Below are 20,614 nucleotides of genomic sequence, written 5' to 3'. Positions count from 1 at the left end.
AGACGGTGTTAGAGAATTGAACAAATGAAATTAAAAAATCAAATTCAAAACTTGTAAAATAGGAGTTTTTTTTTTTTTTTTTTTGCCAACAGTAAAATAGGAGTATTAGAAGTAACGTTTGCTCTAGACCCTTCTTGTTGCCAAAGATTGCTCTGGACCTAGATGAGTGCTGTGTCAGTGTTTGTACTTCGTATTTGGAGAATGTTAAGGAGACTAGTATACTTCGCATCCAGCTGCAACAGGAATTCCATGAATCTAGACTGCTCGATGCATCTATACCTTCTCAATTTTTCAGCAATTCTAGAAACTTGAGATCATGTTATTTTTTTGGCCAAAAGATCATAATTGTTGGTTATGAAGAGTAAATGGTTCAAAATTAATTAGTAATGAAATGACAGTAAAATTGTAGGCGTCAGCAGGGAGAGGAGATCCCTATTCCCTAATCCCTAGTGCTGTCATGCCGAGAAATACAAACCACGGCACGGGGTTGTAACGGCAACATCCGACTGCGAGAACAAATATGGAATAAAAAGCAAAGCGACGTTACCAATGATTTGAGAGGATACTATTATTCACATGAAAGCAGCTACCTCAAATTCATTCACATTTAACTGATGGACAGACTGAGCTATAAAGGCTAATAATAATAATAATAATAATAATAAACAGTAACAGTAACACTTCACTTGGGCAGTTGGGGCTGGGCCCTTAGTTGGGAGCTGCGCACGTGGTTCTGAAGTGACCCGTTTGATTGCACCGACTACAATGTACCACCCGCTTTACCCGTCCACGGTCTTCTGCCCGAACTCGCTTCTTCCTCGGTCGTCCCGGAGGCCGGAGTGATTTCGGCGGGTTTATGATGATTTCGGCGGCCTGGCTCGCATTGGGATCCGTGTCCGACAACTCTTTCCACAGTGATTTATCGGGAATCGGATGTATGGTCTGTGAATAGGTCTTCCGGTAAGTCGCCACAGTGAAACAGCTCTCGGTGAATCTGTGCACATTCTGCCTGCATGACAGAAGCGCCGCCACAGCATGCGCACACGGCAGCCCGTACAGCTGCCACCCACGACACAGACAGCAGCGGTTCCGAATGTCCACGATGTTGGTGCCTTCATGGGAGATCACTTCAAATTCTGCTTCATTAGCACGAAGCACCTGATAAGTGCGCGCGCGCTCCAGTGCCTCTGCAACTCGTCTCTCCGCCGAAGGTACCAGTATGGATGTCCACTGCATGCTCGTCTCTCGGCGCTCGTTAAACCAAGTCATCAGCTGCCTTCTGATGCATTCCATCATTTGAATTATGGGAAGGCCCGATGCTTCCAATATCCAATTATTTAAAGACTCCACTATGTTCGCGGTCAGGTGACCAAACCTCTGCCCTTCAAAATATGCCGTCGCCCATAAACGAGGAGGAATTCTTCGAATCCAATACGCAGCATCCTGTGATATCTCTTCAATCTCTAAAACTTTTGCTTCAAATTCAATGACCGTAAGAGCATGAGCTGCTTCCCACAGAAGATTAACAAGCATTGTGTTATTAAACTCCTTGCGGAAGCTGTCGCTCAAGTGACGCATGCAAAATCCATGGAAAGCAGTAGGAAAATTTGCTTCCACTCCGTCCACAATTCCTTTCTGCCTGTCAGACAAAATTGTAAGCCTCGGCATGTTTTCCGTGTTAATCTCGAGCAGGTTATGAAGTTCAGACAGGAACCACATCCAGTTATCATCATTCTCCTCATCAACAACACCAAATGCCAGAGGAAACAGAGCCCCGTCACCATCAAAACCTGTCGCAAGAAGTAAAGTACCAAGATACTTGCTCTTTAAATATGTTCTATCAAGCCCCAAGAGTGGTCTGCAAGCATTCAGAAAACCATATATAGATGCTTGAAAGGATATGAAGAGGCGTTGAAAGCAGTTATCGGTTGGGTTCCCGTAAACAGATGCTATGCTACCCGGATTTGTTCGTTTCAACTGTTCACAGTATTGTGGAAGCAAGCGGTATCCCTCTTCAAATGATCCGCGCATGGCAGCCATGATGCGCTCCTTGCCTCTCCATGCTTGCTTGTATGATAAAGTGATACCATGAACCCGGTGAATCTCTTCCAGTATCTCCTTCGGCTTACAATTAGGGTTCTCTCTCAGCCTTTGCTCCACTGAGCTTGCAACCCATTGAACAGAGGCTTGCTGGTGACCAAGATGATGAATCCCTCCACACGTATGACTCTCATGAATTGTCCTAATAGTAAAAGTTGGAACTCCCGGGAGCTTTGCTGCATGGATGCGCCAGGGACATCCTTCGCTTGCACATTTAGCAGTGAAGCGTGTCTTGTCAGATTTTATAGTCTGCATCTCGAAGTGAAGAGCAATAGCTGTATCCCTCAATGCCCTCCGGCAACTCTTGACATCAGGAAATTCTTGCCCCACTGATAATTCATAATTAGGAGTTACAGCAACTGTGCGAGCCTGAATTACAGGTGGCGTTGTAGCAACTACTAGTTGGGACTGCTGAACACCCATATCTTGGGTAGAATCAATCCCCATTTCTGGGTGCTGGACAATAGCGAGGTCCAGATTTTCATCAAGTTCTTGGTTCTCTGAAACAGTCAACTCATTGTTTTCAGACAGTGCTAGCTCATGGTCATCATGCTCAGGCTTTCGATCCATGGATAACTCATTCTCATGACCATAATTGTGATCATCATCACCTTCTTGATCATGCTCCTGTCCCAAACCCAATTCATGGTCATGGGGATGTCCCAAGCCAAGCTCATGATCATGGGCTTGTCCCAGACCCAAATGATGCTCATGGGTTTGTCCCAGACCCAAATCATGGTTTTGGCTGAGGTCCAAATTATGATTATGGCTCATCACCAATTGCTGATCATGACCAAGGGCTAAATTGTGACTTTGACCAAGTATCAAATCATGGTTAGCCATTGAAGACATCAGATAGATATACCAACAGCAACTACCGCTCAGTTCACTAGTCAAAAACCTGCTTAGTGCTTGGAAAACCTGTTGCAAGAACCCCTAAAATTCATTAGTCAAGTAAAATAAGATAACATCGACACTTTGTTCTGCTCACCTTTTGTCATACGCGGTACATGTCCCAATGAAGTTAAACAGGCAACAAAATAGAGGGGCAACAGCATTACAGCAATAGCTCCCCCCCCCCCCCAAAAAAAAAAAACAAGATAACTATTTATCTGCAGTTTTCCATTTCCCTTCCTTCCATTAAGCTCCAGTTAATAATATCCAGTAATGGTTTTGTGCAACTAGAGCATGTGAGGCATGCATATTAAAATGTAAGACAATCAGACCTACTTCAAATTGCATGTGCAGCGTTCTGTTGATTACAAATGCATAGTTCAATGTGATGAAGAACCAATATTCCCCGGCATTCCGCTTGGATTACCATTAATTCATGGACATAACAAAATAATGATGATGATGATGAGGTGCAAGAACAAATTCCGATATTACATTCTTAAATTGTCAGCATTTGTTTGAAGAGAAGAAATAACAGGCACGAGAAATTAAAATCACCTTTGAAATCCAAAAGTATGCACTGTTCTTAACTTGAAACTCTATAAAACACTAGCGAGACAATACGTAAGTCATAATAGAAAACAAAAACACCACTTCCCTCAAGCTTCAAAATATAGCAAATTGCAGCCCAACCCACGGGAAGGGAAAAAACAAAAAAAACACTTCAACCTAGCCAGGAGGTAACCTGGAATCGAAAACCGCGCAACCTGCGCGTAAAGCCCTACTAAGGATAAAGAAACTAACAAAAAGAACAATCTTTCATAAAAAAAAACTCTAATCACAGCCCAACTGTAGTGATTGCTCAGCTACGTGAACATGTGAGTATATAAAATGATAAAGATACATAATAACAAGATAACAATTTTTTCCAAAAAAGAATATCACAAAAACTACCTGAAAAGTCTCAATCCGAAGGATTAAAAGCAAAATCCTCTCTCCGATGCCAGACCAAGGCCAAAAAAGGGTATCGTACTAGGGTATTAGGATCTGAAATATAAAAACGGGAACTGGGTAATGTTCGGAACTTGCAAAATCAGAGGGTCGAAGCATTTAGATGGGGATCGAACAAAGGGCAAGGGTTTTGTGATCGGAGGGGAAGGAGGTCTCCGAACAAGGAGGAGAATTTGAAAAGAAGTTGAGGAAAATTGGCGGGGAATTGGAGAAAATCGGAATTAGGGGAAGAAGGGTGAGGAGAGGAGAGGAAGATTGGGAAATAGAGGGGCAGAAGGGGGAGCGACTGTGAGGGTTGACAATGGAAATACCGCCACACAGAATTGGGGCTGAGAAGAAAAAGAGGGTATTTAGGTCAAAGGAGATCGGCCTCTCCTTTCTCCGGTTTTCCGTAATTACTGTTTTGCCCTATTTTCAGGTTTTTTTCCTTCTAACCCAAACGCGACTTAGGCTTTAGGCGGGGGAAAAAAAAAAGAACTTGCCACCCTCATGACTCTCCGTTTAGTTATCATGCTTACTTTTTGCTCAAAAAAAAAAAACAACACACACACACACACACATATATATATATATCATGCTTACCCTGCAACGAGCCTCACATGCGGGTCCGCGTTGATGCAATTTTTTATGCTTTTTGAATAATTATAATATGAATCACGGTTTTTATGAATGCTGTGAGTTAAATATAATGTTTAATTATATATCTATACATCTAAGTGTAATGCACAAGAAAAATTGTCATTTAAAAATTGTTCAAATTTAAAGCAGGTATGAATTTTTTTCCCCGAATTTCATACCCACCTTTTCTGATACCTTAGATGTTGCATGATCAGTTGGAGACAAATTAACCACACAAAAACAAAAAAAAACAAGGCCCAACAAAATGTGTGAAAAAGATTTTAGATTTTTTTTATTGATATTGATTTAGTTAATTTAAATCTCAACGATTAATGATAATCAAATCCGATAATTAATTTTTTTTATTAAACAGTTCAAGTTTACTGACATAATTAATTCATAAAAAATGGTAACAGAGCTGTAAGCTGTGCCATTCTCTAGTTTTTTTTTTTTTAAATATTTATACTGAGGTTTGTTAGTTAGTTTTCAATTAGTTGAATAAATCATTAAATATTGAAGTGGTGAATTTAAGGTGCTGGTTTGGTGGTGTTTTTTCTTCTGTTGATGATTCCTCCGGTAACCCGGAGCATTATCATTGACTCTCCTTTGCCTCTTTTTTTTTTGGTGGGCGGAGGCGGTGGATTACGGCCCATTCACTTTTAAGGATTCAACCTTGGGCCGCTCCAGAGATATCTACAACTGGTCTCTGAACACTTCTGAGGAACACAAACATTTCATCAGACGAAAAAAAAGGGATTCGGCTCCAAAAGAAAGGGGTTAACAATGCCCGTTTAGAATATACGTGGATCGTTACCAAAAACAAAAAGAATATACGTGGATCAAGATAGACAGTTTTTCCACTTGGAGCATGGCTTGACTTTGGGGGAGTTTGACAAATCGTGAAAACACCTAAAAAATATTTTCACCTTTTTTTATATTTTGTATATAGTAAAATTACTTCTCAAAATTAAATCTAAACATCACTTTTTGTGTGGTTCCTACTCACATGCTTTGGCCCTAGCATGGTTTAATTGAAATGATGTTAGTATGGCCTACAATAAAAGAATGCAGTTTGTAATAACTGAACTTCTTTTTTTTTTTTAAACGATTAAATGGGTAAAACATTTGGTTTGTTCTAATAGCTCCCACTTGTAATAATATACTACTTCCGGTTCTAATTATAAGAGCAAATTGACTAATTTGAGAGGATTAAGGAAAGAAGTTAAGTTTAGTTATTTGTAATAAATATGTATTGTTTTTTCTAAAATATCCTTGCTAATCAAGTATATTAGTTAGAAATATCATTGTTAGAATGACTATTTTAGGAAAAAAAATACATAAATATTAGAGATAAAATGGATAAGGATATTATATTTAGGACTAAAATAAAAATCAAACGAGATTTTATATTAAAAACCGGAGGTAGTAATTTTTATGACGGGTAAAATCCAGAGTAGGGTTGTAGGAAGGCATTTAGAGGTCATGAGTTTGTAAGGATATGAGACAAGTATACATATTTATTGTCATTATCTCTGGACGAAAATCTTAAGAAGCAAGCCAGTGGGATGGATAGATAGATGGCAAACTATTGGGGACAAAAAACAAAATTCTGCTGGCCAGTTCGTGGCGCTTGGAACAGGTATAACATCATCACAAACTTGTGTGGCAGATTTTGCCGTAAATTACACCCCAATAAATTGGCTGTGCTCACTTGCCTTTATGTAGCATTTTAGATGCATAGATAAAGGAAGGGAACAAAAAGCAGGGATGTTAAAAAAACAGAGACTACCAAAAAGGTAGCATTATGATTTACGAATGATGTGATTTCAAGGCACCAACCATCAATCATTCATGCTCTTTTTTCTTTTTTTAGTGGAAAGTGAAATATGTATTACTGAATTATGTACAGAGCGTCAGGTACAGATAATAGCCAATTAGCTAGTACTAACAATAGCATTCACTCATTCATGCTTTAAAGTTCAAATGGAACCCACTACACACGCCCCATTCAATTTCACATATTCACTCCTCTTCTTTTTCTTTTTCTTTTTTCCCAATAAATACTCTGCATTCCATTAAGTAGATGAAACCATCCAGCTGAGGAAAGAGAGAATTGCGTCTTGCTCTTATGATTGCTAAAGTTATTTTGTATATCTTCCTATCGAATACATAACTTCTTCAGCATTTATTTTTCCAAGGACAGTATTTTCACAAAATCATTCCTATATCAATTCTTAATATAAGAACTAATTGATTCATTTAAAAAGATTAAAAAAGTTAGTTAAACCAGTTATTTATAATAAATATATATTATTTTTTTAAAATATCTTTATTAATAATGTGTATTAAAATTATCTTTTTATGAAAACATCTAATATGAGTAACTAATACAAAGACAGCTAATACGATAAATAAAGTAAATTAAAGTTTCATGTTTAAGATTAAATTAAAAATTAAATCAATTTTTATATCAACACGGCCAGGCAGTAAATTAAAGGGCTCCAACAACTCCTGATTGCTTCAGATTATCGGCACAACAGTTACCCCACAACTCTGCTAACGTGCCGCCACGCCCGTCCTGCTTATCTGCCCATTCATTCCTTACAGTAAGACAGAGTCTTCAACAGGTCGGTTACTAACAACTTTGGCGGCATCATATCACTCTCTAGTTTCCTTTACGCTGCCGCCGACCATACCTATTTATAACTATGACCCCCGCATCTTTAGATAGTCTTCCGAAATTCCAACCGACCACTCCATTGTTTCTTCGACTCATCCCCTGCATTGCGATTCTTGGTTCTGTTCTCACACCACGGACCCTCTCAAGTAGATGCGCTCATTTCCTTGTCATATTCCCTCCCTCCTCACTGATTGGCCGATTAAGATTCCTCCTCCAAATTCTTCTCTTCTTCTCCGTTCTCATCTACCCATTCGGGGGTATTTTCGGTATTGCAAGAGACCTTTATTCTTTCACTTATCAGCAGCCGACTTTCTGGCGGTTGTCGGTTTGTTCTTTTATTCGACCAAAGTTGCTCTCCCCCAATAGGAAAATGCGATTGCCGCGTTCATTCCAGTTGGAAAGCTTCTGCCATTTTTGGTTGGGCCTTTGATTTACTTCGTGGAGATTACTCATCTCCCACCCCCCGCTCATCACTTTATTGTTCTTTCAGTCGTTTTGGGATGACTCTGTTTGATTGAGCTCTCTCACTCCAGCATTCATTATTTCACCTGAGAAGGTATCACGCCTTTTTCTGATCGTGCATGATTGGGGCGTGTTTTCTAATATCCCGATTGCCCATTGCTTTCGCTTCCAGTAACATAATTTTTTTAAAGAAAAAAATCCTATCTGATGGCTTAACTGATTCTGGGTCGTAATACTTGGGAGCTTCGATTTTTGGATAAGTTTCTTCTGCTTGAACTGTCCGCAGCTGATGATATTGGTATTTTTCTAACTTTTTACCTCTGAGAACTTCGAGACTTCCTGGATATTTATTTTACATCTGGAACTTTATTGATTGATTTCTAATTTAGCATCCATTTAACGTCATCCGAGTTTAAAAAAAAAAAAAAAAGACTTCCGGGTATTTAGATTGCGATGTTTGATCTTGTTCGTGTACTTTCTCCACAACACATCCGATCTTCTGATTCTTCAGCGGAACAGTAAGTAGTGCTTCTAATTCTGTTCTTCTTTCCCAGCATTTTTCCTTTTTGCCTTGAACGATACTAAATCGAGAACATTGGAGTTTTGCCCATTTAAAGTCGGTTTCGTCACTGGGGTTACTTGATCTGATTCAAAAATGGCTGCCGTGGGAGTCTCATCTGCTAATTCACACAACCTTTCCGCGGGCATTACTGCAGCCTTGGCTTCAGCTTTGCTTGAGTGGTTGCTGATCTCTTTCCTGTTCGTTGATGCTGTCTTTTCATTCATTATTACGAAATTCGCTGGCCACTGCAAATTGCAAATACCGTGCCTGTTGTGCTCGAGGCTTGATCATGTGTTAGGCAAGGAGAAAAAAGGGTACTATTGGGACTTGATTTGCAGAGGTCATAAGCTGGAGATTTCTGCCTTAATTCTTTGTTGTGCACACGACAAGCTTGTGAATGTTCATGGGATGTGTGAAGATTGTCTATTCTCCTTCGCTAAAGTCAACAAGTCCAGTTCTGAAAATTACCAGTTATTGTTAGGTAAATTGGGAGAGGGATCTAAGACCCCGCATGAGCAGGATTGGTTATTGGATGACCATAAGATTTCTCTTTCAACAACAAAACAATGTTCTTGTTGCGATGAGCCAAGGGTCTCTTGGGGCAATGATCCAAGGTTGGTGTTGACCAAGTCAGTCAGGTCTGAGGCTACTGAATTTGATATTCCATCATCATCAGGTGATGTTGGAATCGATCTTCATGAGAAGAGGAGATCAGAACCGCGTTTATCGGTGAGAGCAACTCATCTGAGAAGAATTAGCCAGATTGATCCTTTGTCTCATGTCGGGTACACAGAACTGAAGATCACTTCTGATAGTGAGTCTGACGTTGCTTTATCTGATGATGATGATGTCATAAGCACCCCAATTCGTGAAACACATGATACGAACGAAGATATAAATGTTCAATGTGTACAGAGGGAGCCTCATGTTATTGACTTAGATGAAGACTTGGCCTCTGAAAAACCCTTAGGCTCACCTTCTCCGTGTAAACCGTCAATAGAATCAGAACCAGGGATGCATTCAGGATATACAGATACTCACGGAAGTAAATCTGCAGCACCAGTCACCGTGGAAGCATCAAAAGAAACCTGTAAGTTATATTTTAGTTCTCTCTTTGTCTACCTTGCTGTACTTGGATATGGAACGTGCGAAAATAAAAATAGAATGTTAATCTTAGTATTAGTTGATGTAAAAAAAGAATACCCACGTTTTCAATTATTTGGATTCTTTTTCTTTATAATGAAGAACAATGTCACTGTTTTTATATGGAAAATCTGTTCAATGAAACTGTTCGTAAGTACATGGTTTCACCTACATGAACTGTCATTCGTATAAAGTTTTATCTCAAATAGAGGATTTATTAAGAAATGGGCCTTTTAAGTTTCTAATAAAACATGCAATCAAAGACCTTGGTAGGATCAGGTTTCTCTCAAGTTCCAATCAGGTCTTTCATGAGTTAACTTGATGGAAATTATCATTTGAATAGGTGATGATTTGACAACTTGTAAGGTGGGACTGACATCTGAGCAACGATCTACCATAGGGGATGAGGAAATCATCAAGCCAGACATTAACCGAACAACATCTGAAGCAGGTCTTGTTTTAGGCGAGAATGGTCAGCAATATCCCAATTTACTGGATCTCGGTGATGCTTATAAACTAGCCGTAAGTAATAGAGGAAGGCAGTTATCAGGCATGCTTGCAGAGCAATGGCTTGGGAAGGATTCTTCAAGAATCAGTGAAGATTTAAAGATATTATTGTCACAATTATCTGCCGCTCGAGGAACTGACCTATCAGCAAATGATTTGAGTCCTAGATTGTCTGTAAATAGTGATGAAGCGAAGACTTCTGATGCATCCAACTCTGCTGGAATGCAGATACTTCAAAAGAGGGTCTCACTTGAGAGAAATGAGTCTGGTCTGTCCCTGGATGGAAGCATTGTCAGTGAAATTGAAGGTGAAAGTGCCGTTGACAGGTTAAAGAGGCAAGTTGATCATGACAGGAAACTTATGAGTGCTCTGTATAAAGAGCTGGAGGAAGAAAGAAATGCTTCTGCAGTTGCTGCAACTCAAGCGTTAGCCATGATAACTAGGCTGCAGGAAGAAAAGGCAACACTGCATATGGAAGCTTTGCAATGCCTAAGGATGATGGAAGAGCAGTCAGAGTATGAGACAGAAGCTTTGCAAAAAGCTAACAACCTTCTTGCTGAGAAGGGGAGAGAGCTGGAGGACTTGGAAGCAGAGCTTGAGTATTTTAGGAAGAAATATCCTGATGAGTCAACATCGCAGCACTTGACTCAAACAAGCTCTGATATGGAGGTGAAAGATATTGGTTTGGATCAGCCGCAATCTTCTCGTGCGGAAAACAGAGAAAGCATCCATAGTATCTCAGACAAAGCTGCAGCGCTAAACATAGCTTTGGAGGAAAAGAATATTGACCCTGTGAAAAATCCACAATCGGAGTTTGATAATGAAAGATTATATGTTTTACAGGAGTTGAAGAAGTTGGAGACGCAAGTGTATGGTTTCATAAATGTCCATCGATCAGCGCACAATATCGTAAATTCTGAATATCAAGAAAATTGTGGGAAGTTTGTCAATAATCAACCAATGCAAGATTCTGTTTCTTCATCTGAGAAACCTCCAGTATGCGACGAAAATGGCAGGCTTGAGTATGATGTGATTGGCAGGTTGCGAGTTCTTGAGGCAGACCAGCGTTTCCTTGAGCATACTATCAACATACTGAGGAACAGGGAGGAAGGACTTGAGTTATTACGAGAAATAGCTGATCGTCTGCAAGAATTGCGTAAGATTGGGATTAGAGAAATAGATCAACCTGATATTTCAGGCTGTATTTTATAGGAAGGTCAGTACAAACTGCTGATTTACGTTCAACAGTCAAGCATGAGGGAAGATGTTGAATTCCCAGGACTGCATAATAGCTCCAGTACAATTGTCCCTAGTTTTTCATACTTGGGTAAGTTGGGTGATGGCTTGTCTATATTTTGCAGATGGAAGCAGGAAAATCAATGCTAGTGCGCTGGGACTAGGAGGGAGGTACATTGTGCTATAGTGAACCAGGATTCCTAGACTCGTTGCAAGTGTACAGTAATTATAACCCTATAAACCCTGTACCCTGCTTTTTTGTTGGGGTTCGTTTCATTTTGCAGAGTAGGCAAGCTTTTCCATGAGCCTATTTCTTTTTTTTTTTTTTTTTGGGTCAGATTCCATGAGCCTATTTCATTTGCATCGCATTTGAGTTGTTTGTTCAATAACCAGATTTTGGATTGTCAGAGGAATGAGTTATTGGAATATGTATTTCGTGTCGTCTTGCATCTATTTTGTATATTCAGAAAACTGCAGGTAGACGGGTTTTTGTACTATATTCGCTGTAATTGCATGCATGACGATGACGCCTCAGTTTTATGCATTGATGTTTTCATTAAGAGGAGTTTTTCAGGCGTTTGCTTCAAGCGTGTGGGGATATGGAATATCAAAATAGCAGTAGTTATCTTCAGTCTTGTTCGTGCATCTGATTACACTTCAAGTTCTTCATCCCGAAAAATATGAGAGCAATTTTCACTTCACTCGGGTAGCCGAGGGCGATTCTTTTGTTGTGCTTTTCAGTTCAGCTGTATAAACCCACCCAAGAAAAAGAGGCAGTTTACTAAAGAAAAAGCGCCTTTCTCCGCTGCTCCCTTCTCCCGTTCTGCTGAATTTGTCCCGTGGAAAAAGATTAGATTTATAAAAATATTATAAGAAGGCAAAAGAATTAAATAAGTCTCAATGGTTAAAACACTATTTGGATAATTAAAAAAAATACAGAATAAAGTGGAGAGAAATCAAATTAGTTTTTCAGTTCTAAATATAAGATTTATTTTATAATATAAATAGATATGGAGACTGTTTTTTGTCATTTTGAGCGTGAAATAGGGGGAAGTGATGGAAACCGGATCGTGGAATTTCCACGTGGATACCTTCTAGTAACAGCTTCTGATATGCTCTGCCTATTCAAAATGGGTTGGACGTCTGTAAACGAACAGCATTGTTTCTCCAATATCAGAGGCCCTCAACCTCCTGCTAGGGGACAAGTGGTCTAAGCAATCCCTTCTAGATTGGAAATTACTGCAACGAGACCCCTTATTTGTGACTTCTGGGTCACACTCCAAGAGATCCGATTCGAGCACGTCCATGAGGCTGCCTCTGAAATTTATTTGCATTGCGACCCGGCTGCGGAGGTTGGCCATACAAAATTTATTCTACGTGCACGGGGGAAAAAAAAAAACAACCGCGCCGTTTTGTTATGTATTAGTACATAGGGTTCGGTAACAACCGCGGTTTCAGAACCCCCGATCGGTAATATAACCACCTCGTTGGCTAAAGAAACAATCCCTTGACTTGTATTAAAATATAAGGAAAACCATATTGGAGGTACCTATACTTTTTCTCAATTTTCAATTTGGTACCTATGTGTTTTTTGTTCTTAACTAAATCTTTATTTTTCCTCTATTAACATCATTAAGCCTTATGTAGAGACTAAAAATATCAATAGAACAAAGTTATAAGAGCTAATATTGCTAAAAAAAATAAAATTAAATGTTTAATTAAAAGGGAAAAAACACATAGGTACCAAATTAAAAATTGAGAGAAAGTATAGGTACCTTCAATATGGTTTTCCCTAAAATATATACTTGTACAATATTTGTCACCCAGGAACAGGGCAGTTTATTTCTCAAATTTTGTGAAATATAAGGAAGAAATCATGCATGTCTAGTCTGTCTATAAAATGAAATATATAGTAAACTATACAATTATTTTTTAACTTCGGCACACAGCACAAAAAAACTAGATCTTCTGTTCTTTAAGAAAACAGTTCCATTAAAAACATTGCAAGAGAGGAATAGTTTATAGAAATGCGAAGTGATTTGAAAAGTGCTTATTCTCAATACTTAAGGAGGAGCCTGTGGTTGACAATTTCTTTTTTATTCTTTGGAAAACCTTATTTTATTGCCGAATTACATAAAAAGCCACATATTTAAAATATTGAAACAGAGAAGTTAAAAGGTTACTATAGTAAACAAAATTTAAGAGATCGTATTTTTGTCTTAAAAAATTATTCTGTTTTAGTTTCTAAGAAGTTTGCAGTTTTTTAAGATTTAGATTCTCTATCATGTTTAAATTTATAAACTGCCCAACTATAATATATGGAGGAGGAAAAAATTATATTGAGTGAAATAAAATACGTAAAATAAACATTTTAATTTTGCAGCCATACGTTACTTGAGCACAGAACGGCCGATTTGGGCGGAATCCAAATTCATTTTACTGCTTCCTTCTTCTTACCCCGAGAGAACCTTTTTTCCTTAACAACCACCGACCACGCACGCCTGATGCACCGAAGTAAATGTTTTGGAAAGGCAATAAGGACCTCTACAAATTAAATGAAAATTGACTAAAACAAAATATGAACCCATGTAATACTAACTATAGTCCTAAATATAAAAATTAGTTGATTAATTTGATTAGATTAAAAAATTAAGTTAAGTCAGTTATTTGTAATAAACAAGTATTGTCTTCCATAAAATATCCTTACTAATCAAGTGTATTGACTAAAACTATAATTATTAGAATGACTACTTTAAAAGAAAAAGGATAAATATGAGAGACAAAATAGATTAACAAGAACCAAAATAAAAATCAAACGATGTGTTATATTATTATAAGGAGAGATGGTATTAGCAAGTCGGTGGGTCGTTTTGTGCGCTTAACCCAAAACATGAGCTTCCATATGTATAGACTCGTTCAAGCCTAAAACTTAAGTATAAACGAAGAACACAGAGGACTCTTTCAAACCCCACAGTCCAATTAAAATATATATTACCTCGTTTGAATTTCAAAAGGGAAATTTCTGAGTCTTTGAGTTGGACCAATCTCTACTCTATACTCCAAGCCGCGGCTTTTGATCTACTCGTCTCGGTGTTCAACAAATCTCACCTTATTCGTTCATACTCGTACGGAGTTATACAAGCAGCCGTCTATAAATTCTGAAGCCTATTCTTCCCCTTCGTTATCATTCCCAGTCCACAGTCACAGATAGATATTATAGTTCTTTCCTTTCTTGGCCCAATTCACACATATTGCTGTTCTTATAAACTCACGCCTCGCTTTCGAAAACCTGAGACGAATGGGTTACTACACAAAGGTATTTGCAGTGCTGGCTGCAGTACTGATATTGAGTCCGCAGCAAATAGTGGCGTCGAGGCCATTGGAACGGGAGCAATGGTTGCAGAATAACCCGATGGCGCAATCACTCCGGCGAGGTCCCGTGCAATCTCACCCAAACCCTTGCTCCACCATCCCCGGTCGTAGCCGCGGGCGATGCACTTTTCAGATCAACGTTGCCGGCCACGATGTTCATGCCAGTGCACCACCGGCATTTCCAGATGAACCGGTCAAGTTCGGTGCAGCTTCCATGGTTAATAATGACACCCTCGAACATAACTAGTCGGCTTCCTTGGGTTAAGCCTCTCCCACACAAATTCATTCATATATTCAAACTGTATATAAATATATATATATGGACACCTTTCAGGCCGTACTAGCGTTTCCCCGCCTCCATTCTCCCGGGGTTATTACTTGAAGGATTCGTTTTCCAGGTTCATATTCTTTTATTCATGTGTGGTTTTGACTCTTTCAGTTTGCTGTTAATCGATCGAGTTTCTTTTCTGGTTGAGGGCTGTAGGAGATGTGATATATATATATATATATATATATCGTATTGTTTCTTTGCCTTGATTGTTCATGTTGATGATGATATCGATATCAGAGAAGCATGGATATGATATTAAGATTTCGAGTATTAATTCTATACCCAGTTTAGTAACGACATATATTTACTTCAGTAGTAATCTTTTTTCTGGCAAGAAATATTTGTACTTTATGTAATCACACAAATGTTAGATAAGCTAAGTTAAATGCTTTTTTAATCACGGAAGAGGCGAGATATCGAAGAATTGAATGCCAGGGAAAAAGTCAAAGTCAAACTCTATATATGCGTCCTAATCATGACTAAGAAAAGCGTCACCTTATATAATCTAAAATAAATAATATTACTAATTTTAATAATTGATCATATTAACACCACTAATTAATATCGAGGAACATAATCCATCGTTGGGGGTCAAAATTTGTGGGCTATACAATCGTTGCTTGGGAAGCAAACATTTGACGTCGGATTTTATAATGAAAGGGGCGATGGATGACTTTTACACGGCGAACTTCAAATCTGCATGCGTTGAATGTCAGGCACTACTAGTCTTCGGAGCTCTCAGCCATGAGATGGTTGTCAATGTTCGCGTTTAGAATTTCTCCTCTCTCCTTCTTATTTTCTTCCCTTCCTTTCCCCCCCCCCCCAATCCTTAGATTAACATTTCAAGGATTCAGATTTTAACTTTTTAAGAATTGTTATTAAAATATTAAATTATAAAAATAAATAACAAATTATAAAATACATTAAAATTTAATTCTAATGATTTAGAAAATGTACTAAATATCTTTAAACAGAATGTATAAGCAGTTTATAAAAAAATTAAAATCTAAACTGTTAAAATATGTTAATCTAACTGCTAAAAAACAGAGAGAGAGAGAAGAGGACGGGAAGGGAACCGGTATGATTTGCGGTGAGAGACCGATTCAATGTGTCGAACCACTGTTCTGGTCAATTCATTACACAGGGAAAAATAAAAGTCAAATAATCAGCCTAAAAAGCCAAACTAGCAAACCCCAACTACTTCCACTTTATATGATACTTCATCCTCTTTTATTTTTCGGTCCTCAGGGTCAAGGACGCTTTATTTGAATTATATTGCCAATAACAACTCTCCTGCGATCTTCAATAGTGCCTTCTCATCACCATTTTCTGTTTGTCTGATCAATCGGCGCATGCCTCTAGCATCACCGCGAATAGTATATAATTTTCACCCTGAAAACTGAAAAGCATTTTTTTTAGCAGTAACTGAAAAGCATTTTTAATCGGGGAAAAAACCGAATAAAATAGCAGTAGCATTTTCCATCGGAATTAAAAACGCGTTACAGAATATAATCAATCAACACGTGCAGATCCGATATACTACACAAACACAAGAAAAATTAAAACTTAAAAGTAATATTAAAAAAACAAATACCTCAGTGCAAAAAAAAAAGTGTAACTAGACGAACCATGAAGAGGCGATTTTTCCTTTTTTTTAGGGTAAAATGCTTAACCGGTTTCATGAAAAGAAAAAGGGAGAAAGTTCGTATAGAGATCAAAGAACCCGAGAGTGAGGGTTAGTACGGTGTATTGGTTTGTATAGCAACGTGATGCTTTTGGTCGAGCGTCATGCACGGTGGGTGGAACTTAGAAGGAAGTTTGGGTGGCGACGTCGAAGAAAAGCCCCTGAAAATGCTCAGACATAATTACACTGCCCGTCGTTTTCATCTAGTGAAGGGGCGATAGCAATGCGCGTGCCTCCCATCTCATCAACCCCACGCCAGACGGACGAAAACGTGTGAAACCCTGCCTTGAAGTTGATTGCTGGGCTTATTAACATTTCTTTTGGTTAGTAAGCTTGCCTGTTACATATTAATCTGGGGCCGACCAACCCTAAAAATAGTAGGATTTGCTCCTAGTTAAGAACCCCTTACATTCGCAAGCTCAGATCATGAACGGCCAAGTTGAACACGACAAACATGTACTGTGTTCAGCTAATTAAGCCGTACTGCGTGCTGCCCAGTGCTTGCAAAACCCTTTGACAAGAGGAGGTTTATGAGTTTGGAATAACGGATTTGTCTCTATAATCTAATTAAGGACGCGGACAGCTCATGGATGTACAGAAATAAATTTGATTAGTTATTCGCAATTAATTCAAAAGTCATTATTAATGAAGAGCTGGCGCATAAAAAGCGTTCCTTGTGTCAGTATAAAATCAAATGGGAAAGCAGGTCGTCCGGGCTTCCTGGCAGATGGAAATTTCAGGAATTTTCCCACGCCAACCACTGAATTACAATGTACATGTGCATCCTCTCAAGCAATGCGCACATCATTCATAGCCCGGGGCTTATTTTAAATAGGGCAGAGAGCAGGAGCACCCATGAGCTAGGGTGATGACACGTGGGCACGGCTGAAGAAAAGGGGGTCCCACCAGGGCCATGCACGTTGTAGATTTACAACCTCACCCAATGTGCGGGCGTTTAAATGCGAAAGTAAAATGCAAGCCAGGTGCAATTTTAGAACATGAAGGAATATAAACGGATGGTGGTGGGGGAGAATTGCATGTTGTGCCACGTGTAGCATTAGGTGGTGGCTGGAGAGTCTCCCCCCCCTCTTTTTATTAAAAAAACGGTGCACTTTATTAGAGTGAACTAGGGTTGCATATTTATCTCATATAGATAAAATTACCTGAAATGATCTGATGCATGCATGCATTGCCTCATAATAGGACGTCGTAGCGGGAGGAAGGAGGCACGGTGATGGGGGTGTTGATGATGTGTCTCCACATTTGCGAGGATAGGGGCCTGCTCCGCGATTCCTATCCATCCAATGAAATTGGTCCAATGGTCACGAATTTTCAGGCAACGAAGCGCAAGCACCGGATCACTGCTCTCATATTATATGTTTCTTGTTGACAGCATTGATGGAAGGCGAGCAGAATGTGTTAATTTCTTACACGCGTCTGTATAATTATACTTCTCACTGTAATAATAAGCGCCAGCGGCCAGGCCCCATAGCGGGGCATAGGAAGCCTGTACTAGATGGACCGTGGGCCTTATTAATTTCATTTGGACTTGCACCATTCCTTGTCAATTTTTATGGTGTCAATGTCACCATCCATCTAAATTACTGACCACACCAGAATCCCTCGACATTAATTATGTCCCCTTTTTCCTGCATCTCTCTGTTTTACAAGGAATCCGTCCCTAGCTGCCCTCGCATTTCATCAATGCCCACCCCTTCATCATTAATTCATACCAGTATTATCACTTTTTCTTCTTTTTTTTTGTCGTCTTTTGTCTCACCTGGCAATATAAACGGAGAAGAAGATCAACAAGATTTAACCAGTTAATAAAAAGTGGTATAATAATTTATAAGGTTGTGAGTTTGAATCTCATAACTAATATGAGAACCTCATTGATACATAATATTTAAACGCTCCTTGAACTTGAAAATATGCATTAATCTTGACAAGTTAAAAAAAAAAAAAAACAAATGCACACCCACTCGTGAGGTGCAATTTTATGCTCAAGACACGCTTAAAAAAGGTGTTTAACTAAATCATCATCAATATATTACTATTGTTAATATAAAATATTAACTAATTAATTAATAATATATTATATTATTAAGAATAATGAATACTACTACTTCCGGTTCTAATTATAAGATCTTATCTAATTTTTACACTATGTGATGTGAAATACATGATTGGCTTTTCTTTTTTTCTTTCAATAAACACCTAAAGCCACCGGCTTATTCTTCTAGTTATATTACCAAGAATGACATTCGTGGCACAGGCAGTGCCGTGTTCGGGCGAACCCAAGTCTTGGACACAGTGGCATGAATTCTCCTTTATACTCCTCCGTTACTTAATATATTACTTAATTATTGAGTTAGTTTTAGTTCTAAATATAAGATCATTTATTTATCATTATACAATTTTTTTAAATTATTCTTATAGATACTCCTTCAAATAATCAAGTAAAAGAGGAAGAGAAGGTAAAGAAAGATGATTATGGGTGTTTTAAGAAAAAAGTGTTATATTTTTTATAATTAACTAACTTATCTAATTTTTTTAATGTAATCAAATTAATAAATGAGTGTTATATTAAGAACGAAGAGTATAAGAACAGACTCAATCGTGATGATTAAACAAGCAAAGAAGAATTCGAAATGGTTTATAAGTTGTATTTGTGGGATAGATAGTACCCACCATATTCCGGCAACGCCGTTAGCATTTCCCTTTTTAAAACTGAGTTCAAATTGAAACAAAAAAATGATGTGGACACATGCACACACCTTTCTAAGATGCGGTGTGCTTTGGTCTTTATCAGCAAGTGGCTAATATTTATTCCGGCGGACCCAACAAAAACAAGGGCTTCATACTTCAGCCCGTGTGATAAAACCTGTCAATTACATGGATCCGTAGAATTATTATTACTCCCCCCGCTCCACATAATGATTCTCTTGGAATTATGTGTATGCGTTAAAAAAAGCTAATAAATAACATAAATCCTAATAAAAAATATTACTCGTAGCCATAAATTTTAAAAAAATGCTCGTAGCCATTATACTCCCACGTAAGTACTTTTCACTTGTTGAAGCATAATATTACAAAAAAAAAAAAATTTCTTAAAAATGAAAGATACATTATTTTCAGACAATAACAAAACCTGGGTTAAAGGAAAAATAGGAGTTGGACGCCAGGAAATGAGCGGTACGGAGCGGAGCGGGGCGAGCAACGACGTGGGGGAAACGCGTGACGGGGGCGCGTGTTGCAACGGATACAAGCCTCGGAATCTCTGACACAAGTCCAACGTCAGCTTCATTAGCCACTTATACCAAAGCGGGCCCAACAGCACCATCGCCTTCCGCGCTCTGATGTTAACACTACAGTAAAATTCTCTGACACAAGTCCAACGTCAGCTTCATTAGCCACTTATACCAAAGCGGCCCAACAGCACCATCGCCTTCCGCGCTCTGTCATGTTAACACTACAGTAAAATTCAAACCAAAGCAAACAAACAAAAGTAAAACCCAAACAAACAGCTTCATTTTCTTTTAATGCATCATTTATGCCATCGCTCTACCAAAACAATCATGCTGAGAAAATGTAAATTAATAATAATGTCATGTGTGAATACAAAATCACTTGAAAGATATTACTTCTCTGATTTTTAATATAAGACCTATTTAACTATTTTAATTATATTAAGAAAATTAGGTTATTTAGTTAATTATAAAAAAATTAATTTAATAATTAAATTTTATATTAAGGATAAGAGGAGAATCCATTATGGGGTTGTGGAGGGAAAAATTATGCCATGATTTAGTACATTTCAAAGGAAGGAAGGATTGAGTATGAAAGTTAGAAAAATATCAGTTACATTACAATGAGAAAAGGCTTGGAGATTTTGATTCTCCGAGCCTGCTCTGCCTCACATCCATCACGTGACCTACTTTTTAGATGGAGAAGAGCACGCAGTTCTAGGCAGGGAAACATGACTACCCCAGGAGGGCCAAAACAAACAAACAC

General features: G+C 38.4%; 2 protein-coding genes across 3 annotated transcripts; one reads left to right on the top strand and one right to left on the bottom strand.

Annotated features, from left to right (window-relative positions):
* Window positions 1-521: 521 nt before the first annotated feature.
* Window positions 522-4,326, bottom strand: LOC114746257 (uncharacterized). Of its 2 annotated transcripts, none has more exons than XM_028934487.1 (2): window positions 3,949-4,326; window positions 522-3,036 (listed from the first exon to the last, which is right to left on the bottom strand). In XM_028934487.1, the coding sequence occupies exon 2, from the start codon at window positions 2,950-2,952 to the stop codon at window positions 709-711; it is 2,244 nt and encodes a 747-aa protein (XP_028790320.1). In that variant the 5' UTR covers window positions 2,953-3,036; window positions 3,949-4,326; the 3' UTR covers window positions 522-708. The 2 variants fall into 2 exon arrangements, with proteins under 2 accessions (XP_028790320.1, XP_028790319.1); XM_028934486.1 differs by having other exon boundaries at window positions 522-3,021.
* Window positions 4,327-7,203: 2,877 nt separating this feature from the next.
* On the top strand, window positions 7,204-11,844 carry LOC114746279 (myosin-binding protein 1-like). Its single transcript, XM_028934508.1, has 4 exons — window positions 7,204-7,859; window positions 8,320-9,417; window positions 9,814-11,193; window positions 11,339-11,844. Exons 2-3 carry the CDS (start codon window positions 8,421-8,423, stop codon window positions 11,187-11,189), a joined length of 2,373 nt encoding a protein of 790 aa, XP_028790341.1. The 5' UTR covers window positions 7,204-7,859; window positions 8,320-8,420; the 3' UTR covers window positions 11,190-11,193; window positions 11,339-11,844.
* The last annotated feature ends 8,770 nt before the right edge of the window (window positions 11,845-20,614 follow it).

This window comes from Neltuma alba, unplaced genomic scaffold (genome assembly GCF_004799145.2).
Source record: "Neltuma alba isolate B1F8T4 unplaced genomic scaffold, ASM479914v2 tig00004928_pilon, whole genome shotgun sequence".
In the NCBI taxonomy this organism is placed as follows: Eukaryota; Viridiplantae; Streptophyta; class Magnoliopsida; order Fabales; family Fabaceae; genus Neltuma; species Neltuma alba.
Note: the sequence above shows the minus strand (reverse complement) of the source record. Positions and strands in the feature narration are given on the sequence as shown.

Excerpts from the sequence above, each read along its gene's own strand:
- LOC114746257 (XM_028934487.1), bottom strand. The coding sequence starts at position 2,952 with ATGTCTTCAATGGCTAACCATGATTTGATACTTGGTCAAAGTCACAAT.
- LOC114746279 (XM_028934508.1), top strand. The coding sequence starts at position 8,421 with ATGGCTGCCGTGGGAGTCTCATCTGCTAATTCACACAACCTTTCCGCG. Across the intron at positions 9,418-9,813 it reads GGAAGCATCAAAAGAAACCT|GTGATGATTTGACAACTTGT; the intron begins GTAAGTTATATT and ends TCATTTGAATAG.